At 42.7% G+C, this 11,584-nt stretch overlaps 1 protein-coding gene across 1 annotated transcript in view; it reads left to right on the top strand.

Moving 5' to 3' along the window:
- Positions 1 to 1,859: 1,859 nt before the first annotated feature.
- LOC115201690 (nuclear protein localization protein 4 homolog) overlaps positions 1,860 to 11,584 on the top strand; it is a 31,649-nt gene continuing 21,924 nt past the window's right edge. The window contains exons 1-8 of the mRNA XM_029765514.1: positions 1,860 to 2,207; positions 3,277 to 3,357; positions 5,893 to 6,002; positions 6,202 to 6,432; positions 9,663 to 9,711; positions 9,814 to 9,908; positions 10,074 to 10,197; positions 10,766 to 10,945. Coding sequence (XP_029621374.1) covers positions 2,193 to 2,207; positions 3,277 to 3,357; positions 5,893 to 6,002; positions 6,202 to 6,432; positions 9,663 to 9,711; positions 9,814 to 9,908; positions 10,074 to 10,197; positions 10,766 to 10,945 — 885 coding nt within the window. The 5' untranslated portion in view covers positions 1,860 to 2,192. The remainder of the gene's footprint in view (positions 2,208 to 3,276; positions 3,358 to 5,892; positions 6,003 to 6,201; positions 6,433 to 9,662; positions 9,712 to 9,813; positions 9,909 to 10,073; positions 10,198 to 10,765; positions 10,946 to 11,584) is intronic.

Here is an 11,584-nt window from a genome sequence, read left to right as displayed (position 1 = left end):
ATAGAAGCTTGTTTAATAGCTTGGAAAAAACACCTTGCCATTGGGAATTTTGGCTTTTGCGGCCTTTAGTTTTACCCCAAGCAGCATGATATACATGGGACAGTGGAGGCTGGTGGGATGAGCTGTAGGAGGACGGGCTCATTGTCATGGCTGGAATGGAATAAATGAAACGGAGTCGAACATGTGGTTCCCGTATGTTTGATGTGGTTGATACCATTCCATTCATTTACAATGAGCCCATCTTCCTATAGCTCCTCCCGCCAGTCTCCACTGACATGGATTGGAGATTAATGTGTGTGCAACAATACTACAATGGATGTAGGTGGCACTGACAGTCACTGCGCAGATTACCCACAAATCTCAGATGTCAAACTCGATTCCAAATGTGATTGTCACCTGATAACGTACCATGCTGTGATTGGGCAGTAGTAGTTGGCGATGTCTTGTGTTGTTGTTGTGCTTCTTTTTTTGTAGGTTTCTCATCTTCCCCAATGCTCATGTTGATGTCTCTTTGACATATTATAGAGTTGGGCATGTCATCTCTATTTCATTCATCTCATTCTTTTTCATTATCACGCTTACCATCATTTTGTTTTCTTGTGTTTTCATAGTAGTTTCATATCAATTTCAATTGTATATTTCATTGAATCATATTTCCAGAGATCAATGTACCCGTATGGCCAGTTCCATTTTAATAGCATATATCGTTCATAGATGTATGTATTATATGATTGCATGTTCTCTGTCTTTTACTTTGTCCATCGTATGTTGGCATTGTGTCCTGTGTGTATTGTGTTTATGCTGCATGCTCGTCTTTTCATTATGTTCACTGTATTTTGTAGTTGTGCGCTGCAGTTTGTAGTTGTGTACTCATGTAGAAGACAATCTTTCCTCTTCGTTATCTCTGCATCATCTCATAATATAAATCATTCGTAGTGGGTAAAAAGGCCAAAAAGATAATCAAGGACAACAACCACCCGAGCCACTGCCTGTTCACCCCGCTATCATCCCACTGCATCTTAGTGCAAGAGGCATCACTGCAGTACCTGATTCGAATCCAGGCTGCACACATCTGGCCATGATTGGGAGTCCCATAGGGCGGCACACTATTGTCCCAGCGTCGTCCGAGTTTGGCCGGGGTAGGCCGCCATTGTAAATAGGAATTTATTCTTAACTGACTTGCCTAGTTAAATAAAAGTTAAATAAAATAAAAAATAATCCAGAAGGCGAGGTCAGTACAGGTGCATCGAAGCTGGGACAGAAAGACTGAAAAACAGCTTCTATTTCAAGGCCATCAGACTGTTAAATAGCCATCACTAGCACCTTAGAGGCTGCTGCCCTATATACATAGACTTGAAATCACTGGCCACTTAAGTAATTGGATCACTAGTCACTTTAATAATGTTTACATACTTTGAACAACTCATCTCATGTATATACTGTATTATATTCTATTCTACTGTATTTTAGTCTATGCCGCTCTGACATTGCTTGTCCAAATATTGATATATTCTTAACTCCATTCCTTTACTTTCAATTTGTGTGTATTGTTGTGAAATTGTTCGATATTACTGCACTGTTGGAGCTAGAAACACAAGCATTTCGCAACACCCGCAATAACATCTGCTAAACATGTGTATGTGACCAATAAAATTTAATTTGACATAATGTTAGCAGTGTGATAACGTTAAAGTTCAGGGTTAGTTTTAAAATCCGATTAAAAAAAGATACATTGTGGAAATAGGCGCGGTTTAGCCATAATTATGACTTTTTGTAAGTAGTGACGTCCCTCTCACTTCGCCGCTTCCTCTTTTCTCTAACGAGCACAGTAAAGCAGGCCGAAATGGCTCCTACAAAAAGTGTAGGGCTCGTCAATTTGAACAACAGGCAACAAATTACTCGTATTTTTTGTTATCCCTTCATTTAAATTAAAGGTGGTTACTTTATCGAGGGCATAATAAACGGGAAATCCTGCTAAAAATAAAGTGGCGGAAATATTTTATATTGATTGTTTCACTCGGGCAATTGATGAGGAGGGACACTCGGGTACGGACTTGTTAGCGTGTAACGCCCGGTGTTTGAATTGTGGGATGGAGTTTTGTTGACTCTGTCCAGTCAGTCAATTTTTAATCTCTGACATCGTTCTATTTTGTTACACAGCGAAATACATCGGGAGCACAAACCCGAACATCATGGCAGAAAATATTGTAAGTGTGACAACACATTGTAGTTACTGATAAAATATTGTGGATTGTTAGCCGGCTAGGTAGCTAACTTCGCTCGCTAACGTTACCGAAGTCTGATTATCGGAGTGATGAGGCAGCAGAATTAGCCACTTGCTAGCATCAGTACTAGAATGACAGGGCCTAGATAACTGCTAACTCACTGTTAAAATGTGCCCGTATGTACGGTCGTTTCAGTTAAACTATCTTGTTTAATAAGCAAGTACATAGTATATTGTTAACTTTAATAACGTTATCTTTGTAACGTTATTGGATTTAAAAAATGCGTGGACGTTCACTTTGAGAAAGGGGACATTGTTGACTTTGTTAACTAGCTATTTAGCTACATACAGTACCTGTGGTTAGCAAGCTAACTGGTTTTTATAAACATAACCCTGGCCTCTAGTTTTTTTTTGCAAGAAAGAAACAACAGTTGGCTAACTTTGGAACAATAAAATGAAGTCAGTGTTTATAGCTTGTATTCAACTTGTGGCAGAAAAATTGACTAGCAAACATTAGTTAGCCACAATATCGGCTAGCTAACTTTAGCTAGTGTTGTTATCTTCGCTCATTCGAGGTAAAACAATCCAACTAAGTTAGCTTATGACCTAAAAACCAGTCACTGGTATTTTAGCTGGCCCATGGCATGATATATGCTGCTCATGTCATTTAAAATTCCTAACTAACTAAACTAGCTACTGTAAATGTACTATCACAACCATGTTATTGCTTGTGAATTATGACCCCGTGTGTCATGATAAAGGTAAACGACAATGGTGTCAACGAGCCTCCACCCACATTTATGCACTGTCATCGACCTGACACTGAAAGAGACTCTAGCAGAACAATCTAACAAGCAGTGTCATGTTTTCAGTGGGTTGCAGTTAACAACAAATGTAGCCTAGCCAGCTCATGGTTCATCAAATTAGCTAATGAGTCATGACCGATATGGTTTCCCCAATGGATGTATTTGGTTTGGTAAAGCAATCTAAATTCAAGGAAACGACATACTATATCATGGTTTTTAGAATGTAATGTTTTTCCTAATTTACAGATCATCAGGGTTCAGTCCCCGAACGGGATGAAGAAGATCCCAGCCACCAAGAAGGAGACAGCAGCCGCTTTCCTCAATAAGGTATTAAAGTATGGATGCATGATATGAAGACAAACATGGACTCTCAGTGGTACTCTAGGCTATATGGTTGGGCCGTGTACAACAAACAGTACTTCCCACAAACACATGGGAAACTTGTGGTTCTTTCTGTCATTCTATTGTCATATTCATAGCACATTCTGTCCAACTGTGCTATTGGCCAGCTACTATCAGAAGATAGACATTTATATATCTTTATCTCCCTGTGCCTAGCCTGTGCTCAACCTCTGTTAATTTATGTATGAAGCAGGCAGCTCTGCAGGAAAGCGAAGGTGTTTCTGCAGTGTTTACCCCCCCTTGCCTGTGCAGTTAATGGGATCCACTGTTGATGGATCCGATGCATGGCTCAGCAGAGACGTGTGTGTGTGTGTGTGTGTGTGTGTGTGTGTGTGTGTGTGTGTGTGTGTGTGTGGGGAAAGCTGTGAGTTATGTGGGGAGAGAATGGTATGCAATGTTTTCAAACAACGCGCTATCAATAGATTAACCACAGCAGCTGCTTGCTATCCTGCCAGGATAAAACCACTTGGGAGTACCTAGCTACCTTCCAGTAAGGGTTTTCCATTCCAAATCCACTTCATCTAGCCAGATTGTGTTTGGATGAGATGGATATGAATGTCTAACTGTGGCTTAGCAGCATTTCGATAATGACAGTAAAATATGTGCAACGCCTTGGGCACAACTGGACCTCAGCGACTGCGAGACAGTATTGGGTGGCAGTCTAATTTCCACATCAATGGCTGAATCAGGAGTGGCCAACTGTTCGGTCACCGTGGAGAAGGGTTGCCTGCGGCAGTGCCCTATTAAAAATGCATGTCTTTCAGTTAAAAAAAGAAATGTGTTGCAGATCAATGAGGGTATTTTTTTTTTTTATTCCCTGGCCTCAGATGTACAGTCACTTAGTCAGTGATGGGGAGAGATGGAAATAGTTGCATGAAGAGCTCAGAGAAGCCTTTATTAACCCATAAGTCTAAGCTGAGTGGGGAAGGTGTGGGTCGAGGAAGCTATATGGAATTGTTTAAGAAGGTTATACCAAGGATCATTTTGCTATTTGATTTAGAGTTATATGACCCCTAGAGGTATCTTTTTGTTTGGTATTTTTCTGAATTTCTTGGGGGGGTCCTTTCTGCTATTAGCTCATTGAATAACGTATTCACTACACGGAACAACAGATAGTAGCCCCCCCCCCCCCCCCCCAAAACAAATCTAAAGGAAGTTGGTTCTGAAGTGTCTGTCCTCTATATCTGAGAGATGTATAAGAAAGATCAGGAAATATATATATATATCTCTCACACACACACAACCGGTCAAACATTTTAGAACACCTACTCATTAACACCTACTCATTATACACATTTTCTACATTGTATAATAATAGTGAATACATTAAAACTATGAATTAACACATGGAATCATGTAGTAACCAAAAAATGGTTAAACAAATCAAAATATATTTGAGATTCTTCAAAGTAGCCACCCTTTGCCTTGATGACATATGTACACGCTTGGCATTCTCTCAACCAGCTTCATGAGGTAGTCACCTGGAATGCATTTCAATTAACCGTTGTGCCTTCTTAAAAGTTAATTTGTGGAATTGCCACAAAGTTGGATGCACAGAATCGTCTAGAATGTCATTGTTTGCTGTAGCATTAAGATTTCCCTTCACTAGAACTAAGGGGCATAGCCCAAACCATGACAAACAGCCCCAGACTGGAATTCCTGCCCCACCAATTCACTGAGCACATCTGTTAGGCCATTCTACTGCCAATGTTTGTCTATGGCGATGTGTGTGGCTGAAATAGCTAAACCACTCATTTGAAGGGGTGTCCACATACTTTTGTGTGTGTACTTTACTCAAATTAAAAAGTTGGATTGAAACCTGCTTAGTGACACTTGCTTTAACCTTCCAGTTTGACAACATGGACATCCTCAGTCATTCATTTTTTACCTGCTGATCTCTTGGAATTATGACTTATCCTTTGTTGTTGAGATGTGACCTACAGAACAACAGTTGACTTTCTTTGCACCACTAAAGCATTATGGATTTGATTAAATGCAAGAAAGCTCACTTAGGCTCAGAGGACTCCTATTATTAGATCTTGGATGTCTCTATGATAATGACCATAGACCAGGCAACTCTGACAGTCTTACTTTCTCCTCTGTCAGCCTACTGTTTGGTTATCCACTTTGACAGTTTAATGGGTAGTGGAAATAAGTGGAGTGAACACTCTTTGTTAAACACACAGTTGATAGAAGGATTAGCGAGACATGAGCGTTCTACACAACCAGATTTCTTGCAGTCTTTATGTTGACCCTTTTTGTTCTTAGTTCATGGGCTATTAATAGACAATTAGACACTTTACTTTATACTACAGTCTGGATGTACCATGCTCCAGGAGACAAGTGGCCCTACTTAACCCTCAACTAAAGCTCATTGTTATCTAGTCTCTTCCCACAGCCGTGCCATGAGTCTGGCAAGCGAGACAGGACTAATCGTCATTACTCTGTTTCTACTGTCAGGTGGGCAAAGAGTTTGGCTTCCCCTCCAATGGCTTCACCATCTTCCTGAACCGTAACAAGACTGACGAGATCCAGTCCCAGAATAAGACCCTCAGCCTGCTGAAGATCAAGTGAGTTAGGAGCAACATTGAATTGTTACTATTAGACCTATTACACACATGGATCACTAGTCGTTAGACTGCCTCATTTAGCGAGCTACACATGTTGTCATCAATATCGTCACTTCAGCATTTTACCTTGGATTGTCATTATGCTCATTGTGTGTGTGTGTGGGTGAATTTAATGTGTCTAATTCTTCCCTCCCTCTAGACATGGAGACATGCTCTACCTGTACCCCTCGGGCTCCCCGGGACCAGCAGGAGAGACCATGGACGTGGCCACGCCTCACTCGTCATCACTACCCTCTACCTCCCATTCGTCCTCTTCTTCATCGTCCATGATGTCACGCTCTCACTCGGCTCCCCACATCTCCGAGGACGAGATCGACCAGTACCTGGCCAAGCAGGAGGGAAAGATCTACAGGAACAAAGATCCACAGCTGTAAGAGCTTTATTTACTTTCTATATGTTGTATTTAAGCAATGATCTAGAAGAACAGTGATCCACAGCTGTAAGATTTATATACAATACCAGTCACAAGTTTGGACACACCTACTCATTCCAGGGTTTTTCTTTATTTTTAATATTTTCTGCATTGTAGAATTATAGTGAAGACGTCACAACTATGAAATAACACATGGGATCATGTAGTAACCAAAAAGGGTTTAAAAAAAAATCTAAATATATTTGAGATTCTTCAAAGTAGCCACCCTTTGCCTTGATGACAGCTTTGGACACTTGGTATTCTCTCAACCAGCTTCATGAGGTAGTCACCTGGAATGCATTTCAATTAACAGATGTCCCTTGTTAATTTGTGGAATTTCTTTCCTTAATAATGCGTTATGAGCCAATCAGTTGTGGTATACAGAAGATAGCCCTATTTGGTAAAAGACCAAGTCCATATTATGGCAAGAACAGTCCATCATTACTTTAAAACATGAAGGTCAGTCAATCTGGAAAAGGTCAAGAACTTTGAAAGTTTCTTCAAGTGCAGTTGCAAAAACCATCACATCAAGTGTTATGATGACACTGGCTCTCATGAGGACCGCCATAGGAAAGGAAGACCCAGAGTTAACTCTGCTGCAAAGGATAAGTTCATTAGAGTTACCAGCCTCAGAAGTTGCAGGCCAAATAAATGCTTCAGATTTCAAGTAACACACATCTCAACATCAACTGTTCAGAGGAAACTGTGTACATCAGGCAATCATGGTCGAATTGCTGCAAAGAAACCACTACTAATCAAAAGATATGCATTTATATAGCCCTTCTTACATCAGCTGATATCTCAAAGTGCTGTACAGAAAGCCAGCCTAAAACCCCAAATAGCAAGCAATGCAGGTGTAGAAGCACAGTGGCTAGGAAAAACTCCCTAGAAAGCCCAAAATCTAGGAAGAAACCTAGAGAGGAACCAGGCTGAGGGGTGGCCAATCCTCTTCTGGCTGTGCCGGGTTGAGATTATAACAGTACATGGCGAAGATGTTCATAAATGACCAGAATGGTCAAATAATAATAATCACAGTAGTTGTCGAGGGTGCAACAAGTCAGCAACTCAAGAGTAAGTGTCAGTTGGCTTTTTCATAGCCGATCATTGAGAGTATCTCTACCGCTCCTGCTGTCTCTAGAGAGTTGAAAACAGCAGGTCTGGGACAGGTAGCACGTCCGGTGAACAGGTCAGGGTTCCATAGCCGCAGGCAGAACAGTTGAAACTGGAGCAGCAGCATGGCCAGGTGGACTGGGGAAAGCAAGGAGTCATCATGCCAGGTAGTCCTGAGGCATGGTCCTAGGGCTCAGGTCCTCCGAGAGAGAGAGAGAATTAGAGAGAGCATATTTAAATTCACACAGGACACTGGATAAGACGAGAAATACTCCAGATGTAACAGTGACCCTAGCCTCCCGACACAAACTACTGCAGCATAAATACTGGAGGCTGAGACAGGAGGGGTCAGGAGACACTGTGGCCCCATCTGATGATACCCCCAGACAGGGCCAAACAGGCAGGATATAACCCCACCCACTTTGCCAAAGCACAGCCCCCACACCACTAGAGGGTTTCTCCAACCACCAACTTACCATCCTGAGACAAGGCTGAGTATAGCCCACAAAGATCTCCGCCACGGCACAACCCAAGGTGGGGCGCCAACCCAGACAGGAAGACCACGTCAGTGACTCAACCCACTCAAGTGACGCACCCCTCCCAGGGAAGGCATGGAAGAACACCAGTAAGCCAGTGACTCAGCCCCTGTAATAGGGTTAGAGGCAGAGAATCCCAGTGGAGAGAGGGGAACCAGCCAGGCAGAGACAGCAAGGGCGCCAATAAAATACTTGCTTGGGCCAAGAAACACGAGCAATGGACAATAGACCGGTGGAAATCTGTCCTTTGGTCTGATGAGTCCAAATTTGAGATTTTTGGTTCCAACCGCCATGTCTTTGTGAGACACAGGGTAGGTGAACTGTGCATGTGTAGTTCCCACCGTGAAGCATGGAGGAGGAGGCGTGATGGTGTGGGGGGGGGGGGGAATTTGCTTTTATTTAGAATTCAAGGTCACACTTAACCAGCATGTCTACCACAGCATTCCGCAGTGATACGCCATCCCATCTGGTTTGCGCGTAGTGGGACAATCATTTGTTTTTCAATAGGACAATGATCCAACACAACTCCGGGCTGTGTAAGGGCTATTTGACCAAGATGGAGAGTGATGGAGTGCTGCATCAGATGACCTGGCCTCCACAATCATCCGACCTCAACCCAATTAAGATGGAAAAGCAGCCAACAAGTGCTCAGCATATGTGGGAACTCCAAGACTTTTGGAAAAGCATTCCAGGTGAAGTTGGTTAAGAGAATGCCAAGAGTGTGCGAAGCTGTCAATGCCAAGGGTGGCTATTTTGAAGTATCTCAAATATAAAATATAGCAGGTGCTATTTGATGCACCAAACTATTTTAAGCAACAGGGATTTTAATCCAGGATGGGGGTCTCTGCTGTAACCAAGAAGATCTTGATCTTGACATCTAGCCACTTATCATGAGCTGGATATGATTTAGGTATACTTATAGTTAAAAGCAGTGGCCGTCGGTATTTCAAAATGCCCCGGTATAAGCGGTATTTCGCCCAAGCCTACCACAGTCATATATATATATATATATATAGAAGCCTTAGGCATCTGGAATCTGCTTTGGGCGAGTGACATTTTTGTCCCGAAGACGACTGTTAATTCACATTTGACTCGAGTGTTACTTGTGTATTGCAGTTTAGGGACTCAAAACAAAAAAAGATACCTAGCCATGTGATCACAGTTCTTCTCCTTACATTTCTCCTTTTCCCTCCGTTACGTGTCTCTCACTCATCTTCAATCTGACGCTCCTTCTACACATCCACGCTCCACTCTCATTAGGCATACAGAAATGATTGCCTATCTAACTGATGGGATACACTAACATAATCTGTAGAAGAGGTTCATTCCTTGCCAAATAAAGTCCGCTTGATCACAAATTCAAAATGGTCTGGTTGGTTAAAGTAGGGAAGTGTGTGTTCCAACCACAAGCTGCAGTTTTGGAGTAATAGATTAGGCTTTTTTTTGCGAACTGCTAAGAGACTGCATAAGAGACTGTTGCCAGCTAGTTATGTAATTGTATTAAGCCATTCAATTGTATCAGTGTAATGGTTGTTGTTTCAGGTGTCGACATGGATCTATGGGAAAGTGCGTGCACTGTGTGCCCCTAGAGGTAAGTGCTCTTTCCTCCTTCATTCATCCAACAATTTGCTCTTCTTTCAAATTGTTTTACGTGTCAACTTTGCTGTGAGTTTAATTGTTTTCTATCTGCCAGCCTTTTGACGAAGAGTACCTGAGTCACCTAGAGCCACCTGTCAAACACATGTCATTCCATGCCTACATCCGCAAGCTGACAGGAGGCGCTGACAAGTGAGTGGCACCAGGTTCCAGATCTGTCGGTATTGTCTTGGCAACGTGTTTGTCATGACAACATCAATAGAATATACACTCTGTATACTCTGCTCTTCTCTAGCAGGAGGATTGGCCACATCTACAAGCTCTTTGTCTTTATTCAAATCTTATTTTCCTCTACAGAGGGAAGTTTGTGGCCCTGGAGAACATCAGCTGTAAGATCAAGTCGGGCTGCGAGGGTCACCCTCCCTGGCCAGAGGGTATCTGCACAAAGTGCCAGCCCAGCGCCATCACCCTCAATAGACAAGTACACCCTATAACTATCTCCACTTTACTGCCAAGGGTCCATCTCAATACTCCTCTTTACTGCTAAGGGTCCATCTCGGGAAGTCTCAAGCAGGGTTTCCCAAACTCGGTCCTGCCCCCCCCCCCCCCCCCGGGCGCATGTTTCATTTTTAATTTGTTTTGCACTAGCACTACACTGCTGATTTTTAAAAGAACCAACTCATCGAGCTTTGATTATTTGAATGCTCTGTGTAGTGCTAGGGCAAAAACCAAACTGTGTACCTGGAGAGGGGGGTGGGGCAGGACTGAGTTTGGCAAACCCTTTTCTAGAGTAGCTCCTCCTTGTTTCCTTGGCTTCATTTAGTCATTGGGTCTAACAGGATGGGGGATAACAAGGCAATATGGTGGATTGGTACTTAGAAGGCTTTTTGTTTTCACTTTTTCACCTCTCTACTTCTGTCACATCAGTTCAGATTAGAAAAGGACACGAGGAGAGGAACCTATTGAAATGCACCTCAAGAGGTTTCTCAACCTCTACTCATTCCTAGTGGAGATGTTGATTTAATAACCTGCCTCATCCCTGCCAACAGAAATACAGACATATAGACAACATCATGTTTGAGAACCACACCATCGCAGACCGTTTCCTGGACTTCTGGAGGAAGACGGGCAGCCAGAGGATGGGCTACCTGTACGGCAGGTACACGGAGCACAAAGACATCCCTCTGGCCATCAGAGCTGAGGTCGCTGCCATCTACGAACCCCCGCAGGTGAGTGTTCTGCACTCTGGAGTCAGTCCAATGGTTTGTTAGTGAGTTGTAGATGTAGTAAGATTAGGTAACCACAGGATGGCAGTAGGTTCACTTCCAATGGGGAATGGGTATTGATGAAGTGCTGCCATTGCAGGAGCAGTATTTTTATCAGACTTAATCAGATCATTGTATCTACACTGAACAAAAATGCATACACCACATGTAAAGTGTTGGTCCCATGTTTCATGAGCTAAAATAAAAGTTTACAGAAATGTTCCATACACACAAAAAGCTTATTTCTCTCAAATGTTGTACACAAATGTGTTTACATCCCTGTTAGTGAGCATTTCTCCTTTGCCAAGATAATCCATCCACCTGACAGGTGTGGCATATCAAGAAGCTGATTAAACAGCACGATCATTACACAGGTGCACCTTGTGCCGGTTACAATAAAAGGCCACTAAAATGTGCAGTTTTGTCACATAACACAATGCCACAGATGTCTGAAGTTGTGAGGGAGCGTGCAATTGGCATGATGACTGCAGGAATATCCACCAGAGCTGTTGCCAGATAATTGAATTCATTTCTCTACCATAAGCCCCCTGCAACATGGCAGTTCGTCAAACCGGCCTCACAACCGCTGACCACGTGTATGGC

Source organism: Salmo trutta, chromosome 10 (assembly GCF_901001165.1).
Source record: "Salmo trutta chromosome 10, fSalTru1.1, whole genome shotgun sequence".
Classification (NCBI taxonomy): domain Eukaryota; kingdom Metazoa; phylum Chordata; class Actinopteri; order Salmoniformes; family Salmonidae; genus Salmo; species Salmo trutta.
This window is presented reverse-complemented; position numbering and strand designations above follow the sequence as displayed.